This window comes from Poecilia reticulata, linkage group LG20 (genome assembly GCF_000633615.1).
Source record: "Poecilia reticulata strain Guanapo linkage group LG20, Guppy_female_1.0+MT, whole genome shotgun sequence".
Classification (NCBI taxonomy): Eukaryota; Metazoa; Chordata; class Actinopteri; order Cyprinodontiformes; family Poeciliidae; genus Poecilia; species Poecilia reticulata.
In genome coordinates, this window is record NC_024350.1 from 9,365,752 (window position 1) to 9,389,736 (window position 23,985).

Sequence of the window (23,985 nt, forward strand, 5' to 3'; positions counted from 1 at the left end):
CTGTTTGTACTAGTTAGCCACATAAGATCCCCCTGAAGACTGTAAATGCTCCCCAGACAGCACTTAGAAACCCCCTGTCCACTCCTGTTCTTGGAAGTTTTAAGTTGACTTACCTTTTTGTTACTTTGTTGATTTTTTTTTAAACAAAGGGCTAATAATGAAAACATCCATCTATATGTCTGTCTGTCTTTCTCAAACCAGAACAGAATAGCAGAACCAGGTTATCCTCAACAGCTATCCTCCTCCCCCACCCCCTCCACCCCCTTCGTTCTCCCGGGATGGTGTGGTCCAGGAAGCGCCTCTGCCTCCCACCTCTCCCCGGCTTCAGTGAATCAGCTGACGAATGGTATCTCCCTCCTCTCCCGGATGGATCGCTCCGCTGAGCCCGGCCAGCCTGAGCGCTAGCTGACACTGGGGCAGGTTGCTCGCACCGCTTGCTCTCCTCCTGTTGGATGTCAGACGGACGTAGCCTCAAGTTAAAGCTTTCGCCACCGAGAAACCCCCCCCCCCCCAACATACACGACGCCGTTTATTTTTCACCGCATCTTTCGGATAGGAAGCGACCCGCTTCCCCTCACCATGGCTTCCAACTTCAACGACATAGTGAAGCAGGGGTACGTGAGGATACGGAGTAAGAAACTGGGGGTGAGTAGCCACTGTTGCACTTGCTGTCTACCGCGGGCGGAGAAGGAGGTGGAGGGAGAGCAGCTCCATTTGTTGGCACTCAAGGGCAGCTGGATTAAGAAACAGGTCTTAATTGCTCCATAGCAGCCCGTCCTGGTGTGGGCTCTTCCAACGGAGCAGATAAGTTTCTTTGGGTGCTGCTTTGTCAACAAAGACATGCAGTGAAACCTGTGGAAATGACTGACAGCTGCTGTCATGTGGTTGTAAAAAAGCATTTGTTTACAGCTTTTGCTGTTTAGAACTTTTATTTTGCCGGAGAAAGTCAAACTTATTATATCCACACAAAAAAAAACTACACAGTCTTCACAGTTTTAACTGTACACTTTCTGTATCAAAGAATTAATCTCAGCATTGAGAGAGTGCCTGATTCAGAGTGATAGCAGCTCATCAGCGCCAATGGACTTACACTGACATCCAGCAAGGAGGAGAGAGGGAAAAAAAAAAAAAAAGGCCTAAATGCCTAAATTGAAATGAATGATATACGTTCAGTCACAAGCACCCCATTGTCTGACTCATAAAGCCATCTGCTTTTGTTCATACTTCCAGCTCATTATGCCTGCAGAGCGGTCACACTTCCTCTCCTCTGATGAAGTGTGATGACGGGGGCTAATGATGTCTTCGCTCTCACACCATCACCTGGCTCCATCAACAATATTTTCACTTTGGTAGCAGCTTCCGAGGCTAACTTAGAGTAATCATTGTTAACAAAGAGAAACCTCTAATCTATGTTGAAGAAATTACATGAAGGCAGTAGATACAAAAAGATTACACACCCCTGTAAAAAAATAAAAAATAAAAAGATGCAACAACTATGTCTGATAAAACAAAAGCTGTGCAACAGCTGAAAAATGCCATGCCCATGATGAAATACGGAGGTGGCAGCATCAAGCTCTGGGAGCACTTTCTCTGATCAGGAGCTAGATTGTTAATCGAGTCAAATTAGATTGTGAACCATTCTAAATAAAAGTCAGTTTTGACCAAAAACCTTTAGGTCTCATGTACAAAGTGTTGGACTGGTCAAGCCAGAAGATCTTTAGGGCCAATGAGAGAGGCTGTGCATAAAGCATGTCCTCACAATATGATAGAATTGAAAAATGTTTTCAAGGCATAGTAGGTAAATATTTCGAAGTCCGGATGAGGGGTGCTCACAGACTCCTACCAAAGAAATCTGAATGTGGAAATTGAGCTTAAAGGTGGTTCAACAAAGTACAATTTGAATGGTGTACACACTTTTGCAACCAACTTGTTGCTGCTCTTTGGTTTTCATATATTGTCTTCTCTGGGATCTTTTTGTTTCTCAACTCATTAAAGATTACGTTGGAATAAGAGTGAAAACGTTTTTAAAAAGAATTTGTAATGCTATCATTTTTTAATGCTACATTTGGGCTTTTTCACAAATATATTTCCAGCTATTGTCTCAGAGCTGCTAAACATTTAGGAGAAATTCTGATTCTGAAACCATTCTTTTAAGTCTTTTTTTTTTTTATGAGATGGTGCCAGAGGTTCCACCATTTTTCTCCCATTAATAATAAAAGCAACTTCTCAAGCCTGCTGTGCAATGTAGCTCATCTGACTGAAAGACATCCCTCTAAACTTTTTTCTTCTCATACAAAATAGACTAATTTGTTTTGATTTGAAAAGCAAAGACCTTCTTGTAGCTCAAAACCAAAATGTGCGGCACCCCTCGCTTTTGATGACAAACCTGTAAAAGTATAGGACGGAAGAAGCAACTTGAGCAGATAGCCTGACTATTCAGTTAATAATTGTTTTGTATACTTGCATCACTCTATTTACAAGAAGATATGTTACTTTTTGTGCAATGAGTATTTGAACAACACCCCATGAATTTAGTGTATGCTTCTATATTTTCCTGATACTATATGGGAAACTCATGGTAACAATTAGAACCAGAATATTAGAAGTAGAGGGAATATTTTTCTGTTTCAAATAGAAACATATGCAAATTAATACTGTAATTTTGCGGATTTTTCTTTTTTTTCCTAAACGCTCTCATAGCAGCCCACAAACACACAGAGTCTAGTTGTCAACGTGCGAACCAGCTTGGATCCACTCGAGTCAGTTTATTTGCTTTTTTGCATAAGCTATTTTAACCGTGGATGGCCTATGACTTTCCAAGGCGAGCGAGGAGCCGTGTTGGCTGTGCTTGAGGTGTGGATGCCATATCGCTGCCAGCTCTGCATCTCATCCCTGCTGTTTGCTGAAGGAAAAAAAATAAAAAACTGTTTGTGTCCTGATCGCCCACTCCCTTCAGCCCCTCCACCGCTTGCTGCTGTTTCATCATAGAAAAAGTCATGCTGCGATAGCCTCGAAAGACCCCAGTGTGGGCAGGCTGAAAGGATTTATCTTTACACGGTAGGGTTAGTTATTCCAGCATGATTAACATTCTGATTCCGACAAAATCAAGTGATAACTGGGTAGTTTTAGGCGTCTGTGCGCTGAAATTGGTGTGCAGCCTTTTTGTCTCCGTGGGGGGAAAATATTATATAAAATTAAGGTGTTAAATTGGATATATGAAAATCTTCATGTGTGGCACTTGTAGATATGGGATTACTGGAATAAAATGTGGTGTGGGAGATGATTCACAACAGGCTTAAAGGAAAATAAGCAAACACACTTGTTTTGGAGTTTATTTCCAATGTAAATCTAAGCATTGCTTTTAAATTCATCATATTTTTCTTAATTATGCAGGGTTTTTTTGTTGTTAATTTCACAGCTCAGTGATGTTCAAGGGTGTGAAGTGAGTCATCCTGTTCCTCATATGCTATATGCAGAGATTCAGACCAGAAGGTTTAATTTATACTTTCAAATATAGCAACACACACGGAGATGTGACGACTTCTTTGCTGTTTTTCTTGAGACTGTCAATATAAATTTTTTTTTTAAAAGCGGAGCTTGTATATGAAGAACCTCATAATGTTCTTCATATGAAGAACAATAAGCATAATCTTTAATTAGACCTAAAAAAAAAAGAAATCCCAATAAAAAGCTTTGAGATCCTAACAGATTTTGCGCTGTCAGATAACTTCCACCAACAAGTCAGTCAGCTTGTTTTGACTGCCTTTTTCAGCAGCAGATAAAGGCCATGCGATGTAAATATCAAAGCTTTATGAATGCTGTGACTCACACCATGTCCTGACAATCAGAGGCCATGGGCGACTCTGAGCAGCTTCGGAGTCCTCGGATAATAAAAATTCATGTCTGCGACGTAAGAGAGCTGCTTAGGAAGAAAGCAAAGTGTTTTTAGCCTGTTGATCTTCTGTTCTCGATGTATTTTAGTGGCTGTTAACAGGAACAGCAGAGATCAACTTGGTGTCTTCCCAGAAAAATCTGCAGATGGCATTACAAAAAAAAAAAGAAAAGTGTTGTATTAAAAAAGACATTTACTCATGAAAGAAACGCAGGAGAGTTTGCAACTGATCATTTATTCAACTATTCTGTTGAGTTTTATAAAGCCTTTTGAAACATAACCGAGTTTTGAGCGCTTGTTTTTGACTAATTTTTGGCTCCAAAATTTAGCTTGACACCTAACAAATGAGGAGCAGGGGCGGAGGTATTAAAATTTGCCATCGTCACTTCCCTTTCTCTGTTTGTCATTTTTAAACATTAAAAAAATAAATAATTAAAGTAGTGAAAAAAGCCCAAAACAATCCCATGAGGAGAAATGCAAAATGCCGCCCATGTCAACTCCAGTAAAATAATTTAAAATATGAGCTTTAATTTTGTTTAGGTTGATTGGTGCATTTTATTAAAAATCTATGACTTCTGGTTTCCATGGCAACAAGTAATGCTGTGACATGGATCCCCTGTTCAAAATAAGTAAGACAAGAAAGCAAATTTTGTCGCAGGCTTACCACGAAATCAGCTGATTAGAACTGAGCCGTTTCCATCCTGACTGACAGGATTTCAAAAATCACTGAATGGATTATACTGAGGAGCTATGAGGCCACGCTAAACCGCTGGACATTATCTTCACTGTAAAAATGAAACATTGTACAACAAAATTTGGGTGCAATTCTTCAGATAAAAACAATGGCTAAAAAAAAAAGTCTATAAATAATTACTTACATTGTACTTATTCCTTGATAAAACGGATATAAAAATAGGCAAGGTCGAATCGACCACTTGGCAACATTGAGCGTGGTGATGGCTGATGGGTAAAAACAGTTTCTCTGTTGGTTCTGGTCTACAGCTGAAACGGCTGCAGAAAAGGCAGGCGTTTCAAGCAGTGCACGTCCTGGGTGCGATGCGTCTTGGGAGAATTTTCGTAAAACAGTGAGAACTGTTATGTTCTGGTAGTGTTGGCAGATTATATCGGATTATCCCCTCGGCGACAATAGGAAATTGTTACAATGAGAAGAAAAGTCAAAGTCATCCATTTTTAGTGATAGCAAAGTATTTCAAAAGAAGCAGAAAAGGTGTAGGAAGCTATTTAAAAGGAAACTTTTTCCCCTTCTTCACCAAAGCATGCTGGTTTTATTCATTATGTCCGCTACAACAGAGTGGGATTTTGGCGCCTGCTTGTTATTTTACTTATTCTCCATTTATTACTTTCCCAGTTTTCCTCCATTTCCTGCCTCAGTTTTCAGGGTTTGAATAATCTGGTAAGAAAGATATCATCAAAAGCCTCCCTAGATTTAATGATGTTAACATGACAGCTCTGAATAATAAGAGTCTAAAAGGCTTCTGTAAGGGTTTATATTTTCAACTGAATACACGTTGAGAAAAACACAAGCTGCTGTGTTCAATTAGTGATTCTGACGGTGTTAATCATGCTAATTGTTTAATAGGAGATGTTAAGGCAGTTCAAAATGTCAACTCTGCAAACATGTTGTCTTTGTTTAAAATAGTAGTAAATTCTGCTTTATGAGATCATCTCTTTCACACATACAGTGTGACATTGTCTCTGCTCAGTAATACAGTTACGTAATGACTGCTCCTGGGTGGAGGCTGGAAAATATCTGGACGTTGTTCAGTATTTGGTCTTCCTATATTGAATTCTTGATCTTGTTTTCTCAAGTCATGAAGGACACTGAGAAAATGGCTACATGCCTTAGTGGACTGCTCAACATATTGTGAATTTGTCATTGTTGTAATGTTATTGCCCGCAGTATTAATATTTCAAGGGACTGTTTTATGACTAATATATTCCAAATGTTGTGAGTTTCTGTATTGCACGCCGATGTATCATCCGGCCTGTTGGGTGCCGTCCCACTGCAGTTAATGCTTCCAACCGACTGAACCAAGATGCTAAAGGTCGTAGGGAGTCTTGGAATCACAGATGAAAGAGAGATGAGCATGTTGATTTATTTCAGAGGATATCATCACTGCAATATCTGCAGATTGTGCTGTCGTTGCAAAGTGCACATCATGCAGCACTTGCCAAAATCCATGGATAAAGCAGTAATTAAACGGCGTGTTCAACCTTTGTGAAACAGCAAAGAAACAGACCAAACGCCTGTTGCTAGATCATTGCTTCCTTTATTTCTTACTTCAGCAGGAACCTTTACAAAACTCAAATATGCTCTCTTTATTTAACAAATTCTTATAATTGCTCTTCGCCAGTAACGCAGAGTGACCATTTTCAAGTGTGTTTTTTTTTTATATGTGTAAATACGAACATTTACTGAAGATCATCAGCATATGATCTGATGAGGGCTCTTAAGGTCCCTCAAATCAGAACTTTGGATCTCACTTGACCTTCAGCTGCTCCCACTTCAGGTTTCAAATGTGACGCTGTGCCATTTAAAAATGAATTATACATTATTTTTAATAAAATGTAGTACAGTTGACTAGTTTCTCCTTATGCAGAATGCATTAAAGTGGCCAAAGCAACACAAACAGTTTTGGCCTGAACCTATTGCGTCGTCGTTCGCCGTGACTGGGCTCATTCCCAAACCCCATCATGTGTGAAGGTTTAGGTCATGGGATCAGTTCTGTGTTCGGGACGGTTATCACAATTACAAATTGGGGCACCTTCTTTCTCTGATTCTCTTTGTTCTGGTATGTTTGTTTTATTTTTTTCCCAGTGACTTGAATGTCAAATGATTTCCTATATTAGCCAGATTATTTGTCTCTTTCTTTGTGTGACTGAAGAGGCTGCTGTGTTCTAGAATGCACAAGTGCTTTCTTTTCTTTCTCACATTCTCACCTCCTTCCTTCTCGACTCTAAACCTTCTCTGTCACCTCTCTCCTCCCCCCTGTCTCACACACACGTAGCAGTGTCACTCTCATCTCTCTTCTCTTTTTATCTTTCTTCCTTTTCTATTTTACCTGGCTATCTACCTAACCTTACCCCCCTTTCTTTCTCACCTTTCTCCCCTTCCATGGTTTGTAGACAGCTGCGGGAGCGAGCACAAAAGCATCCTATTCATCACCCCACGCTGCACCCTCTATAACCCCAACAGGCTATTTCCCCTGACACGCGCACACGCACGCACACACAAATTGGCTCGGTTCAACACTGAAGGACTGGCACACACATCACACGTACACACAACAAACAAGTAAACAATCTGCTGCCAAAAAAAACACTGTGGATTTTCAATTAATTTTAACCCTGTTGCGTTCCAACATACGGTAATATTTTTCTTTCTGCATGAAGACAGACTGAACGCTCGCAAGAGCCAAAAACAGAAGTGTCTCTCAGCAGAGCAAAAAAGAAAACAGAAAATGCCTCGGAAACAGCAGTAGATGTGATGTTGCTGTGGTCAGTGCAAGCTCCTGTTCTATCAGTGCAAAAAAGAAAAGGGAAAAAAAAAACCCGGATGCTTATCAGTGGTATGGGGCGCCTCCTGAAAGTCTGAATAACGTGACCTTTGAGTGTGTGTTTCAGTCTCTGAGCAGGTACATGTTTCTCAGGCTTAGGATCACTGCGGTAAACGGAAAAGGTCAGCTGTTGAATATTTTCTGATCTTCTGCCCAGCTTTTCTTCCAGCTTTACCAAAATCGGTCAATTTTGGCCACTGCTGGTTTGCTGTTGGTTCCTTAATTCTTGGTGGTGGTTTGTCTCGTTAATAGCACCGGAGACTAGATACTGGCTCAATGGAAGGTGAGTGATAGTTTAAAGAACACGAGAAATCTGAACACGTTGACCTCACTCTCGAGAGATGTAACTCATCAGCAAACTGGGACAATTACAGAAACGAATACAATGTAGTCGTGAGGATGCTTAATTTTTAGCAACTGAAACTGTACACTGGTAGACCAAATGCAGACGTTAAACTCAGCAGCGGCAGGCATATTTAAAGAAACTTTTTCTGCAGGTAAATTTTGATTTTTTTTTTTTTTAAATAGTGGCGCTATGTGGTGTCAGAGTTGCCAAATTTGTGCAACAGAGATAAAGAGTTGAGAATTTTAGCTTGTGAGAAGCTATGACCTAGTACTGATTTTATGTGCTTCCGATTTCGCTTTAAGAGCTGGAGGAAGAAATGAGAACAGCAAGGGGTTTGACCTCTGACAGGGTTGGGTGGGGCGGTTCGATACTGAGGCCAGACAGAAAAATCATATTAACCAACTTGACAGTTTAAATGCAATTCTGCGCTCTTACAGAGACTTTATGATACCTGAACATAAAGGACTATGCGATTAATAAGAGTTTGACTTCAAATAAGAGTTCCACTGGGCATTAGTTGTCCTGTGGATACTTACTTTGTCACAAATAGTTCAGCACAAATGGTGGAAGTCAACAAAAAATATCATTTGATACTTTACCCTAAGATCCAGTAGCTCAGCAATTTACTCTAATTACAGGTAGTTTTTCATATTATTAAATATCGAGGTAAAGAGCTCATATGTACTGCTGCATATCAATACATTTGAAAATGTTTGAAAAGTTAATCTATTTTGGTAATTCAGTAAACAAAAAAAACTACTACTAAGGATTCATTACACATTTATATTTTCAAGGTGTTTATTTTTTATGTTTACAGTTTACAGCTAATAACCAACCTCTTTAATTGGAAAAGCTTGACAGTTGTCTTGACCACGGTCATTGAAACTTTCAGAAGGACGTAAACAGCAAAAGGTCAACGCTAAAGAATGACCTTTCAAGTCAGAGAGTAGAAGGAAATGGCATGATACCAAAAGCTCCCCAACCAAAAGGGAGGACCAAATCTTATTAAAGTTTTTTATAGAGACTCAGAAGGCGTGGATCCCACTCACTGTCTGACTTGGCTTGTAACCGTTAAGTCATTGTTGAACGAGATCTGATGCGTCTTACCTGGACTGGGGAGAAAAAGGACGGAGGTTCACTGATCCAAAGTCCTCTTTTCAGATTAAAGTAGATTTTTGCATTTCACTTGAAAATGTAGGTCCCACAGTCTGGAGAGTGGAGAGGCACAATATCCAAGTTGCATCAGGTCTAGTGTGAGGTTTTCACAGTCAAGTCTAAAATCAGCATTGCCATCTTTTATACAATGTGAATCCTGCCCATGAATGTGTAGGCTAAAACAATGGCCATCATGTCACATTTCTGTATTACATTGTTTTCTTTTAGAGCTGACGTGATATTCTAATTTTATGCTGAACATCTAAACTAATAGAAATAAACACTTGAATTGTGTCCTTGTATTCTGTCTGTAACGAATCAATGAGTCAGTTTTTTAATTGAGTTAGTGAAATAAACTTTTTAATGATATTCTAATTCATTGAGATCCAAATCATAGTAATCATAGTACATAGTAATTTTACAATTCTTGAAAGTGGTTTCAGCACCATTGCTTTCCTTTTTTATTTTTGTGTCATAAGTCTGACGATACGTTTTACTAATTTTACTGAAAATATATTGCAATCTGATGTAATAAATTCTGATTTTCTACTGGGATATTCAAATAGAGAATCATGTGCTACTTCTTTGGTTTAGCTCTCACTTCACTTAGCTGGCACAAAAAGCATTGGCATTACTTGTGTATTAAAAAAACCCCCATATAGTGTGTATAGTAAAATATTAAAACAAGTCACAATAGCAAGAACGTTTTTGAGAGCTTATTGGCCAAACAGCCATAAAATGCAGGAGCTACAAAAACATCAGAACTGGTGTTGGAGGAGGAAGAGTGAAAATATAAGCATGTGTTTGCAAATTAATAATCAGCAAACCAATAAGCAGGGATCCAGACTAATTCAAGTTATTCATCTTTTCACATCTCGCAGTTCTGTCTGTAGACTTTTGAGAGATTTAAGGTTTTAAAAATTACTTTTTTATGAGGAAGCCCTTTCACAATAATATGCAAGCAAGCAGTACAGTTTGTTCCAAATAGCTCTTTGTTATTAAAAAAAACAACAGCTGCAGAATATTAGATTTTAAACAGTGTTTGTTACATTATGACATAATAGGAGAGAGGATTTCAGGCACTGAGAAAACACAAGTTAAGAAGCGTTTCATGCAAATACGGTCCAGAGGACTGTAAGCAATAACTGCTTCCAATTATGTTGATACCTGAATGTGCTGTTCTCGCGTTATGGCTGCACACTTAATCATGAATGTTTACCCATAAGACGAAGGATGGGTATTGATTAATCAATGAGTATTTCCATGTTCATTTTGTCAGGGAGGAAATGAAGGTTGTAAATGTACAGATGAGCTACAGTTCAATTTAAAGTTAAGAAGATTATTATGCAATCGTTAAGCAAAGAACTGACTTAACATCTTCCTCATATAATTACTTTTTAGCTTCTCACGGAAGTATTTTGCACTTCTAAAATTGGAAACAATATATATATTCTTTAGTTTTGAATAGTAAAACAACTTATTTGACGGTTATGTAAAGTGTACTGCCATTTTTTTTTTACTTCAAAAGTATTAGCAAACCACTTTGTATCCAAATTATTATTTGTAATTAGGTATTTGCACCTGTTTTGGACTTAATCGGCTCAAATCTTACAGTTTATTAATTATATACTATTATGTGAAAACAGTTTTACACCCAATTTACTTCATTTTGGTTTGGATTCCTATTTTGGGCTGTTGATTTTTATGAAATTTGACAGATTAGGATTCTTGATCAGACCAGAATAACCATAAGTGACTTTTTGCTGGTAGATATTTAGCTGAAGCATGTAACCAACTTTATTTATTTCAGAAGATAAGAGGAACGCAGAAACTGCAATAAATTTTGTTTTAGTAGGCATAAAATGAACCCCCTGTGATGCTAAGAACTAAGACATTGCCAGTGTTAAACATCCGACAGCAGGTGGCTCCTTTCATACCCAAAAAAGTCACATACTAATCAACCAAATATTGCAAAGTTACAAAAAAATGCAAAATATCCAGCACCCCTCAGATATAAAGTCTTTTGAAGGAGATTAAACGGCTGCTAAACTCAGCAGCAGTTTTAAAAGTTCTTATCCAGCTGAATGTTCACTTGATTTTTTTTTCTTTTTCTCTTCTGCTTTTTATAGATCAGATGAGAGCTATAAAAAGCATACATATTTTGACATATACCAAAGTTATATCAATGACCTAATTTAGTTAAGTGATCTGCTCATGTAGCCAGCCTGGAGTCAACTGTACAACCAAAATATTATTCTTAGCTTGCCGAGTGTGCTGATAAAAGATTGTTACTTTTATAATAATATAACTGTGAAATACGTACTAGTAGAAAAATGTATCATTCTTTTGAGCACAGGAAAGGGACTATTTTCAGCCAGCTGACTGGGAGTTCTCGGCAGCATTTGGATTAACTCATTTACTCTGGTTGTTAAATGGACTTTTTCACAGCTGTGGTTTGACAGTTTAGCAAATATATAATCTTTGCATACTGGCAACTGGCTAAAACTTAGATTGTAGCTTACAACCCATTACAATGAAGTCAGAAAGCAGGTGTTTGTGTATGGAAATTTACCACATTTCTGGTCTCAGTTCTGTTCTCTACAGTCATTTGTCTCTTAAAAACTATACCCACTTGTACCTTTCAACTATTTCATGTCATTTTCTATTCCAAGTTCTTGTTACTTGCATTTTTCAGTTTTGCAACCAGTGGTCTTTAAATGGAGCGTAAGCTCTGTAGTGTTATGTGGCTATTTTCTACCTTGCTGGCTGACGAGCAGGATAAAGCAGATGGAGAGTTAGAAAACAGTGTCTCTATTGTTAGAGGTGGCACAGGCATTTAAGATATTATCTTACCACTTCCATGCACTCACTGTTAACAATGACAGACTGTCGAGAAGTGATTGTCAGCAGATTTTCATTCATCCCGTTTCAAGAACCGAACATTCAGTTTTAAAGCTGACAGAAACACAAAGTGTCAGAGTTTCTGCAAATGAGACGTCCAAACAGCTGATGAACAGGATGAAAACGGATTGAATTGAATGAAAAAAATAAAAATAAATCACTCGCGTCCTAAATTTGTTTCTTCCCTTTCTTTGTAGCTAGTAAACAGAGGCTCAACTTGAAGCAGGTCGAAAAATTTTAATGTGCCATCATTTGTTTATTACCTTGCTTGTGCCTTGTGGGTGCACTTTAAGCTCCTCCTTCTTTTGATGGATGTTCTTGTGTTTCGGGGCATTAATTCACACATATGCAGGGCTATAAATTGCGTGGTCATTTTCTTTGGTTTTCATCAATTTCTTCCATCAGACAAAGACCTCAAGACAAATCACCGAGACTTATTGGCTCTGATGAAATGCATCTCCAGCAGGATATGGGAACAACAGCCCAACAGTCATTATTCATGGTGAAAAATGTGGCTCTATTATTTGGTCGCTTTCATGAATAAATCTGTGCTTAGACTGCGCTTAAATATTTTCTGTCAGTGATTCATGCTGTTGCTAATTATAGAAAATAGAAAACATGGATAAATGGGAGTGGCGGTTCACAATGTCTTAAAGCTAACTGATAGTTATTCACGGTAATAAAATACCGGAAGGTCATAACAGCAACTTTTCTTGCAATTTGTGTTGTTTTTGCCTCAGTTATTGGCAGTCTGTCTTTTGAATGTTGTCACCAAATTAAATAAGATTTCTTGAATATTTATAGTCTTGGTGAATCATCATCTAGGAGCCATTTTACATTGAGCTTTTAGCGGACCCATCCTTCACAGCCATGGTACCTGGATATAGTTAACACAGAAACATGCAGACTGACAATCCACTGACCTTAAATGGCTGCAGTCACAACATTGCTCTGAGCTTTTTTCCCCTCAACTGCTCATTCAATCTTCTTCAAATGTTGTAGTTGCATCTCTGGGGATTCAAGGAAATATTCAGCCTGAGGCTTTCTGTTTCCTTGACATTTGTGAGTTATTATATGATGCCACTTCTCAGTTGTGTCCTCAAAACTTCTAGTGACCTCATTTATGAACTTTGAATAGCTTGTTTTAAATGTCTATATTGTCCAGGTAATGCTTAGGTGCAGATTTATAATTTTGTAATCATCTACTAAGGATTTTTGTTTCAGGATTGAAAGGGATGCAATGCATATTCTTTGTCATATAAATATATTTTCAGTCCGTTTCGTTAAGTCTTGGTGTCAAGAGAAGTATTTAAATTAAATTAAAGGCTTTAGTTTAGCCAACAAGTGGAGAGAATCAAAGAGACGAGTTGGCTTGTATGTGTGAAGTGAGGGATGCTACAGAATACGCAGCACTAAAGCAAACAATGCCGTCACCCTTCTCACACACCGTGATACCTTCCTTTATATCAACACACTCCAATGTGGCACTGAGTTGAATGTGTGAATGGCTGAGAGGGGAACATCTCTAAATTGAAAAGGATGTCTGTTTTTTATCGTGTTTTGCTAATTTGTGACAGGAATTATCAAGAGTTGAGTAATGGAGATACGGTCAATTCCGCGACTTTGGTAACATCAATGGCTAACCCAATGAATCATCCTGTTGAAAAATAAGCAAACAAATATTCAGCGGTGAAGATCAATGCAACTCTTAAAATTTTTGTACATTTAATTTCTTTACCAGACTTTTTTGGGTTTGAAAAAGAGCCAGTCGATGTTTCCTGTCATTTCTGAGTTCATTTGTACTCACCTTGCAGACGTTTCCCATCGATAACCTTTAATTTAAAAGGGTTTTCCTTAATGTAGCAATAGCGACTATAAGAACATTTGGTTCTGTGTCACTCATAGACATTATGGTTTGATTAGGGACTGTAATATGTCGTATATCGCTATAATATATGACAGTATGTGTACCTACATACTTTAAAAGTGAATTTTTTTTTCTCTCTTACATTGATCAGTGTCAGCTAAGCAAACCATACAATATGTCCTATACACACACTCCTCCTAATCATTTGACTTTAGCTAATTCTTGTCCTGTTTGGTTTGTATAAAATGCATACAAAAAATAACTGTCTAGGATGGCAACCTATCACTTTATTTTGACAGTTTGTCGAGGTGTGCGAGTTTCTTTCTGTCCTTGTCACAGTTGAGCGGACCCCACTGCAATCCGGAAACCACAGAACTTCCCAACAGAACAAATCCCCCGTTCAGCGCCCGAGTTTTACCGCATTTTTTTTTCTCAAGGTAGTAAGTACTTTTCGGAAGAGACTATTTATATTTAAGACCATCATAATACTGTCATCCCACCTCATTGAGCTTTTTCCTCTCCTGCCTGCAGTCATGAACAAATTGGCTGTTCATGCAGAATCTCTCCAGCTGCCTTCACTGTGTTATCAGAAAGTTGGCTTTCCAAGTGTAGGTCTCTCAGCGCTGTGCTACAGAGTTAATCTTGTTTTAGTAGATTTGTTTTGGAGCTAAATCTTTATCGTGTGGATGGAAAAAAGAAGGGGAAAAAAACATTCAGGCGAATCTTACTGTTCTCTGGCAGTGAACTCATTTCCTCTCTCAGTGATATGAAGTGTATAATATAATTCTGGAGAATAAAGGTGTTCTGGCTGATCAACATATTTTACCTCCAGTCTGGGCTTTGGCTTTGCAGAGTTTTACTGTGGTGCTACAACGTTCAGATACTCCGGGGATTCGCCTACCAAACAACGGGTCTGGAGGAATCTATCATAGATCCATTAACACTTCAGTTTCATCCTCCTCTCCTTGGCTTCTTCCCCTCATTAATCAGCAGACCAGCCCCCGGGGCTCTACTTTGCAGCTAAGCTCTCTTTTCGGTTTGCGTCTTTATGCGTGGGGGTACAGCACGAGGGCATTGTGTTCATCTGTATTTGGATGTGATTGCATGTGCGGAGGAGTCTATGCATGCGTGTTAATAATCAACATGGAAATAATTTTAGTTTTTATGTAAGTGAATTAAGAATTCAGCCTATTGACAATGAACATCAGAACTGTCAGAGCTTTCTCGATAGGTCCTTCATCAGCCAGTTATCTGACTTCAAAAACCTATTTAGTCATTATTTGATCTTCAAAAACACCTTCTTTTGAGAAGTGTTAAAAAAAAACTAAAACAAACAAAAAAAAAATACGTGTGCACGTAGAGGTTTTTGGGGGAGTCAGATTAAGTTATTCTTGGAGAAAAGTCTCACCTCGCTTTTATGTTTGAATCAGTGTCTATAATGAGTTCGTCTCCTGCAGTTACCTTTCATCAGTCTGCTTGCCAAGCACATTCAGTACAGTGTGAGGCCAAAGATAGCTTCAGCTGTGTCTGTGTATGTTAAGGGGCCTGTCTTTGTGTCTGTGTTCTTAATTTACTCTGTGTAGTGCATAGGTAAACACTATTATGGCCTTGCTAAACAAATAACACATCACACCTGCTCTGCATTAAATACAGGAGTAGCCTTGTTGAAGACCTAGCTTATGCTGTCACCTATTCAAGGCTAATAATTGTGAGGTCTTTCTTTGGCTTTAAAAAAAAAAGCTTGACCTCAGAGTTATTGGTGCTTGGTACAACAACAAGCAACAGAAACGCTCTGTTTCCGTTTGTTTGGACACTTTGCTCTGCCTCCCTACCTTCTTCTTTCTTAGGGGGCTTCTTTTAATAGTAAGGAGGTGACAGTTTACTTCTCGCTTAGCTATGGGGGGCAATGGTTTGGTACCTGGCCAGCTCAGCTTGAAACACTCAAGCTGACTGGCTCACATTGGCCTCAAAAGATGCATGCTCTTTAAATATGCCCTCCATCCTAATGAACCAAAATAGTCTCAAGTGTTAGCCAAGGCAATCTGAGCTTCTTGCCGTTTAACAGCTTTTAGTGTTACCGATAAAATACGACACTGGCAATGAATTTCGGACACATTCTCTCCGGAGAAAATGGAAAGCACAAAAGTAGCTGTAACAATAAGACTTTTGGTAAATCAATTCATCCAGCTGCTGCCTTAAGCTAACTAAATATCAGGTTGCAGAAGTAAAAGGTTTCTTATTTTAACAGGTATAAAAACACAAGAATTTGGATAAACATGCACTGAGATCAGCTGATGACCAGAAGTGGTGGTTTTTACATCAGTCGACTGACCAGTGACTGAGTGAAATTATTTTTTTTATTTTTTGTCTGAATCGGTGAACACACCAAACCCAGTGACACCAAGTTGCAACCACACCAAACAACCTTTGGTGTGGTTGCAGTAATTGGTTGAAGATCAGTCATTAAATTGCTTAAAAATGCAGTTGCAGAAATCAAGAAAGTGCAAGAAGCTATTAACCCTTTAAAAATTACCCCCCAAAACACTTGCATGTTTGCCAGTGGGTCCATTAGTACAGCACTGTTATCATGACAACTGGATAGGAATTTCAACAACATATTAAAACATATGCTACCTGCGAGTTATTCATGCTGCTAGAAAGAGAGCAACACTTTCAGCAGGTAACAGCAAGGCTGAATGAAATATGGTAAAAGTACTTGTTTTTTAATCTTTTTGAGTTTTCAGCCTGTGTTTGTGATGGAAGTTGCAGGATTTGGAAACATTGGCACCATTTTTGATATTTTTAAATCAAGTTTTACGTGTTATGCGAGTTCTTAATGTCAAAAGAATTATGACAGTAACCCTGCTTTACTATATATTCTGATCAATCCACGTCGAGGTTTTGGACCCAATTTTGAGAAGAGAAAGTGCTAAACAGAAGGATGGAAAGTCCTTCTGGAAACTTTTCATTCCTCATGTGACGTAAAGTTGCCTGCACTTTCGCATTTAGCAGAGTTAACAGAATGAAGTTCGAAGCAGAGCTGGGACTGAGGTCGGTTAAGCTTCCCCCTCCCTGCTCATACACCCTTTACCCCTCCTTCCATTTTCCCCTCTCATGCTCCCAATTGTTCACTCTCATTTCAGAGAAATGTCTGTTGGGCAAAGTGATAATTGCATTCCTCCATGATTTCATGCTGAGACACAGAATGACACCGAATCGCTGCCCACTTATTCCAAGGGAGTGTGTGTTCTTTGGGGGGAATTGAGACAAAAACAATATGACAAACTCCATTGGAGCCTGTTCTTTGACATAAAAGTCTGCATTTGCTTGGCCTTGCACACACATGCACAATTTATTCCCCTCCCACCCTCAAGAAGCTCTTCGCCTTTGATTTGCAGAGCAAATGTGGCTGAGTCAAGTTAGTTCCAGCAAGCACAAATCTCTGCTTCTGCTTGTGAGGGGATAGTTATAGCAGACACGGCGCCCGGCGTTTTCCCCAGCTAACCGTATCAGAAGAAGCTGCCCAGAACATCAGTGAGCGGGCGCCTCTTTAGAATTAATCCTCAGGGAGGAGAGGGTGGAGGGCGGCTGATCACTGCACCAGTGCGTACTGCTTTTAGGGGTTTAATGAATTTCAAATAACAAAGTGTCCCAGAATAACGCTTGTTTTGTAACATCCTGCTCAACATGCAAATATTTGCTGGAACACTGAACAGCGGTCTGTGCCTCGTTTGATTTTACAGTCTTTATTGATGTGATAATCAAGTGGTCAGCTAATGGAAATTAGGCTTGGAGGAGAAACCTGATGGTTGTTGGGCAAAAAGCTCCTCACGTGTATCCTGCTTCAACAAGTCGGTCACTTCTGAAGAACGGCGTTCGGTTTTCATGTACTCACCTCCTCACCTGTTGGACTAAATGCAAATCTTCTGGTCAGCAAGCTGCAGGCGATGTGAGGACCAAAATGTAAAAATGGAAGAAAAAAAAAAAAGATTTTGCCACCCTAAACCAGAATTTTTAATGAGTTTTGTTCGTTGATTTGCAGCTTATCTTCATCTTTTTTTTTTAAATTTTTGAATTCATACAATGATAAAATAAAACAAAATACAATAAAATTGACAAGGAAACTTTAAACGTAAAAGGAATGCTAAAATGAATGCAGAAACAGGCAGCCAGTTTAGCTGTCCCTATACTGGGCTTGGTAAAATTATGCTTTCAGAAGAAGTACTGTAGTATTTTCAATTAACTGTGAACCATGAAAAAAATAATTATTCAATGCTAGTATATAGAGAAATGCACTTGTCTCAATTTATGGGGGGCAAAAGCAAGAATATAAATTTTCAAGAACGATGAGCCTTAGCATTGCCAGTCTTTGGACGTTTTGTGCTTACTTGCTTTTCTTATTTAAAAGATCTAAAAATACTTTAAGATTTACAACTGTGAGGGTACAGAGAAAAACAAAGGGGACAAAAGTATCACTAAACATGAATACATGGTTTTACTAAATATGGATAAATATGTAGGTCAATAGCAAAGTGATGCACATCATGGCAAGAAAAATTATTCTGGACTTTAAATTATTGGTATAGTCGAGATTTGAACTTTATAGCAATTAGTCCAAATGAAATAGTGAATAGCTTTTCATCAGTTTATTCATATTGACCAGACAAACATCAAATAAATTTGTTAAAACTTGAAGATCACTCATTTACACTTACTATATTTTCTTTTTGTTAAAGGTAAACAACAACTCTCAGCAACGAGCAGTTTTGCTACAGAAAAGTAGCTTATGAAGCTAAAGTAAAATGAAAAGAAAAAAAAAAAGGATTTTTCTCCAAGTGCATGGGACAACAGTAGATAACATCTGGTTAGACAATATCACATCTCTGCTTTGGCTGATTCTAATCAAGTTCTATTCTGTAGTGATCCAATATCGTATCATCAGCACACCAATGAAAGTAAATGTTGTACTTTATGGATATTGACCCTAAACTCAGCATTTATAGTAAAATCAAGATGGGACCGGAAACATGCCCTTTAAGAACACCAAAATAATAAGTGGGGATTTAATGAGATGTTCTTACAGTGATGGAGAAAAACAACCTCTTTAACTATGAACCATGATTTTTTTTTTTTAGAAACTAAAGTTAACTAAGTACAAAATATTTGGGTCATGCAATGTAGTTTCGATATGGGTCAAAACTTACAAAGAAAATTTTCATTGAGGTTTTTCCTTTTTAATAATATACACGACTGTGTTCTTTGTAAACTCTGTGTAGACTACATTGTAAAACAATAGAACCAATGATGTGAAAAATGTCCTTAGAATGATAAAATGATGTTTTAGGGAGAATTAAAAGGACCTAACTCATAGACCGCATCCATTAAAACAGAAAAAAAATGACAAAATCAGACAATTTTCTGTTTACTCTTTGGATTTAATTTGGATCAATATTCACTCTGGACGAGGAATACAAAGTGGACATCGGTGTAAAGAAAACGACACGGCGCTGCCTCGCTGCACTTTTTCTTGCGGATGTCTAAGTATGCTTGTCAGCGAGGGCATTGTGCCATAGTCAAATTCCTCTTTGTCTGTGTGTTATTGACTGTGAAAGCTTCAGCTTGTACATGGATTAAATGAAAATTGCAGTGTGTGTGTCTTTGTGTGCGCGTACGTGCAGCGGATTGCTGACTAAAGCGGCAATACATAAAGAGCTTTGAAAAGAGGGATGGTTTGAAGAGCGGGCAATTGTCATAATGATGATTTAAACCAGAACAGTCATTAAAATGTTTCCCACGTGAGTCCGTCTCAGCCCAGGAACACCGTAACCGACTGTGCTTGCCAACCTGGATGTCAGCCGGATCAATAGTGGCTAAAATTTACAATACAATAACTACACCACAGCAAAGGAAGCAGTGTTATGAAGCTGTATTTGGAGATTATGGGATTATGATTACAGTATAATCCTTTGTCCTCTCTCTTCCTGTAAAATGAGTGTTTACCGTCCTTGTCTAGACGTCCAGCATCCCAGAGCAAAAGCTGATTGAGCTTAAGCCAACGCAAGCAAATGTATCACTTGTTTATAGAACAACAGAAAAATAAAAATCCCCCCCTCCACACCCACTACTCCACTTTACCACTTCATACCTGAGAGAAAAACTTCAGTTCTGACCCACATCTCCCTCAGAATAATTTGGCTGCTATTTTTGTTCAGTGCTTAAAAAAAACCTGCTTTGCCACATGCATGATGGCTGGATACACACACAGCATGTGACATTGAAAAACAACAACAAAAAAACCTGTTTTCCTGCTCAAGGCTGCACAGTTCTGGCTTATGTCAAAAAAGCTCCCTTGTCTCCCCTCAGAAAAGGGAAGCAGTTGATGCAGTTTCCTGGATCTTAACGTTGTTCTTTAAATAACCTTTAAAGGATTTTCCCTAAAAAGATACTTTGAAAACTAGTGATCTGTACTTTTACATTGTTATGCTGGAAATGTGACTCCTTTGAACTCTACAGCTTTAAGGTTGTCATTACAGTCATTACAGGATTTAGACTTGAATCAAAACATAAACTTCGCTGCCTCTAATGGTTTTCCTGTAAAGGAGTTCCCGACGCCGAACCGGGGCTGGTAGAGGCGGTTCTAGGCTGGTTCTGTAAAGGAAAGCGAGAATCTGTTTGTTTTCCACATTAGAGGCATATCGTTATGCCACACTGAGCTCTGATTCTAGTAAACTGTGATCCTCACTTCCTCCAAATCACAGAATCACAGCACAGCGATCGCTTCCTTCTCAAATCAGTTTTCACAGCGCCCGGCAAGCGTCTATACCGCTTGACCTTTTACACAATTTTTAAGTTGCAAACACAAACTTTGAATGCGTTCTACCAGGACTTGTTGTGACAGACCTACACGGGGGAGTGCATAATTGTGAAGCAGAAAGAAAACGATACATCGCATCTAAAGACTGGATTTCTTTTCCCCTATTGTTCGTAAAATGGCTCAAGCTCAGTCAGAAAAGTTGGTGAATATATATGAGCAGCAGCTTTCAAGTGTTGCCATATGTAGTTTTGTAAATGGATTAAGTCTGGACTCTTCTTAGATCATTCTAGAATAGAAATAGGGTTTGATCTAAGCCATGTTTAGGGTTTTTATCCTTCTGGAAGGTGGACTTTCACTTCAGTCGACCAGGATCAACTTCTATTTAGTTTCATTCATTTTCTTGATAACACACAACACTTTCTAGATTTTTGAGGTTGTAAAGACTTTTTTCAAAATAAGATGCAATTTGATGATATAATTTGTGTTGGTTGGTTGCATAAAAAATATATATATTTTGTGGTTGTAATGTGACAAAAGTACAACTTTTGCAACCCACCGTGTCTCAGCATCACTTCAAACTGCAGCAATCTGTGTTTTGAACGTGTTTCACGTTACTGGACAGCTGAGCAATTTGCACACATCTTTTTCAAGTTTTTTTGGCATTGGTGGCCTTTAGTTGTAAAGTTATTTGACAAAATAGAGTTGATAGACAATATCCTGCAGGCCCAACACCAGGAATTGAACCGAGGACAGTCGTGCTCAGGTCTATATGGCGAAGTTCTAAGCAGATTTTTTTTTTTTTTTTTTAACCAATTGATAAAAATATTGCACTTATAAATTGAACTGGAAAAGTCTAAAACAGAAAAATAAGCCAAAAAAAGTAACAAAAACTGCTATTTGTAAAGCTTTTAATTGATCTACTATGGAACATGCAATGTTAAAGCAAACAGCACAAATATTTGTTTCCCTGGCCAGTGAATGCACCAATCTAAGCTTTACAACAGGGGTCTATAACTCCAGTCCTCCAGTGCCACTGACCTGCAGCTTTTGGATGCACTCCTGCTCCAACACACCTGAATCAAAAGGCTGAATTGCCTCCTTGGCATGGCAGGAACAAAGGCCTGCTCGTCAATTATTTATTCAATTGGTGTGTTGGAGCAGAAATGCAGCCAGAAGTTGCTAGACGGAAACACTGGAGGACTGGAGTTGCAGGCCCTTGCTCTTGCAAGCTCGTCTTGAGAACAACACTGTTCATTAGTGAATCTTGTTACCGAGTCATGAAAGCTCAAATTAGTCACTTGCATTCTTCATGCATTTCACGTGTTGCAGGTATTTATTTTTCAGTGTACGAAACTGAAATTTACATAAATATAATATTTTTCTAAATTGTGTAACAATTATCTTGCAGTCTTTTATTTATTTGTTTAATTTTAGCCTGAAGGGAAGGGCAAAAGGCAAATCAGAAGTGGACAGAAAGTGAGAATGGGGTTGTTGCATGCGCGTGTCTACAGGGGTGCGATTACTTGCTGCCGAGGTAGCACTGCGTTACAGATGAGGATTTGAAATGGCCCAGATAAAGTAATCTATGATTAACTGGGGCGAAGCTGGCGTGCAACCCTGCCAACAGCTGTAGTCAGGGGGGGGATTTCAACATTATGGGATGTCCAAACATTTTAGATGCCGCAGGAAATGTATTTTGATATAGCAGGTGGGAGGCAGTTTGTCGGATGAGAGTCATGCATGAAGTCAAAGGTGACAGCCGGCGACGGAGGAAACAGCGACGCAATTAGGAGAAACCTGCTCTGATTTTGGTTGCTGCATTTGCCTCAGGATTGTTGGAATGGCGAAGCAGCCACGAGGGGATTTGCAGTGGGGGGGGGAGCCGTAAGCTTGGGGGAGGGGGTCACGGCTTGAGGAGCGATCGCCACAATGATTGCTGTAACAACTGTCCAACGGGATAACAAATCAAATTATAAAGATGGACACCTCAGCGCAGACCCCGTCGCTGTCTGAAATTGATTGCTAGCACCAGGAGCTGATATTGCGGGGTCTGGTCTGTCATAGTCCATCAGACGTCATTATCACCAGGGGAACCCTAAACCGTATGCAGACCTGAATGAGGACGGAGCCCTCGCTCTCCCTCTTGGAAATTGCCAGAAGACAAGACCACAGAGAGAACCATGCTTTATAATGATTCGTATCGCTTCAAGGTCAAGTTATTCTCTCTGAATACTATTAAAAATCAAGATATTAACCAGTCGTAGCGCTTTCCAAGTCCAGCCTGCTACCATGGTGCAGCAGTGAATAGGGGCTACCTTGATTGAAGTGTTCTCATGTTTTGTATTACATTTAAGTGCAGCAGCAATCATCTTTAAACCGTCATTTGCTGGACACAAATCTGCAAGAGGGTACTAACCCTCAAACCTCTCCTTTTTTTTTTTTTTTAAGGAATCGTAAATGTATTTGCACCTCTTAAGTATTATGATTTGTGTTTCATTATTCACTGATTCTCCCATTCTAGCAGACAGCTATTTTTATTCCGCTGCGTGATTAGTCATTAAGCTGAGGCGAGCTGTCATTGGAAATCATTTTCATGTCTTTAGACAGTTCCTCAGTTCATCCAAATGATGAGCGATTTTTTTGCCTGTAGGGGGAATGGGACCCATTTTATTGAGAGGCAAGACAGTTCCTCAATAATGCCAGAAGTTTTATAATGTTCCCTGGTGTGAGTGGACTTTGTGTTTTAGGGCCATTTGTAGAAAATGACAATGACTCTAAAGATGGCTCATTATTTTGTCCCACGAGGTGTGTGCATTTCTAAATTTTGCAGCAGTCCTTTCAGGCGTCTTGTCACATTGAATGTTGGTAGGTCTTAGATTTCTTTATAGACAGGTGTTTCCTCAAGGGCTCTCTAGTTTAAAAGGGACCTCAGACTTTCTGGTAAGTACACTCAGTGGCAGCCACATTTATTGCCAACCTTGGCAAATGTGAAACAATGCATAAAGCAAACTCCTCTACTGCTGTGGCATAATTTCATGCTGAAAATCTTAAAAATACCCAACATTAAATTTGAGAAAATGCCTTTTGCATGAAAAAAAATCACAAGAAAATAAAAATTGCTCTTAGTAAAGACACATTTTTTTGTACTATAATTAAAGCACTTTTTTAACTTTGCTTATGCTCGTAACCTGTTATATTTGTTGCAAGATTCTTTAAACCAGTTTAACACCATAATGAATTTGCATATAAATAATGATTTATTACCAAATTTCCCCCCAGGTAAGCTGCAGGTGTGTGGAACAATAGTTGTGTGGGATTACTTTTAAGGGAATAAGTAATTAAAGTAATTTGTGTTGATGGCCTCATATCCAAAAACACAACACAAGTAAAATAGAAATGGGGAAATTAAGTTGAGTTTCTTACCACGTCTGC

General features: G+C 38.8%; 1 protein-coding gene across 2 annotated transcripts in view; it reads left to right on the plus strand.

The window, feature by feature from the left end:
• The first annotated feature begins 332 nt into the window (after window positions 1-332).
• Window positions 333-23,985, plus strand: part of dok6 (docking protein 6) — a 61,013-nt gene continuing 37,360 nt past the window's right edge. The window contains exon 1 of one of the 2 annotated variants that reach the window (XM_008438655.2): window positions 333-645. In XM_008438655.2, coding sequence (XP_008436877.1) covers window positions 580-645 — 66 coding nt within the window. In that variant the 5' untranslated portion in view covers window positions 333-579. The remainder of the gene's footprint in view (window positions 646-23,985) is intronic. The other variant, XM_008438654.2, reaches the window with a different exon arrangement.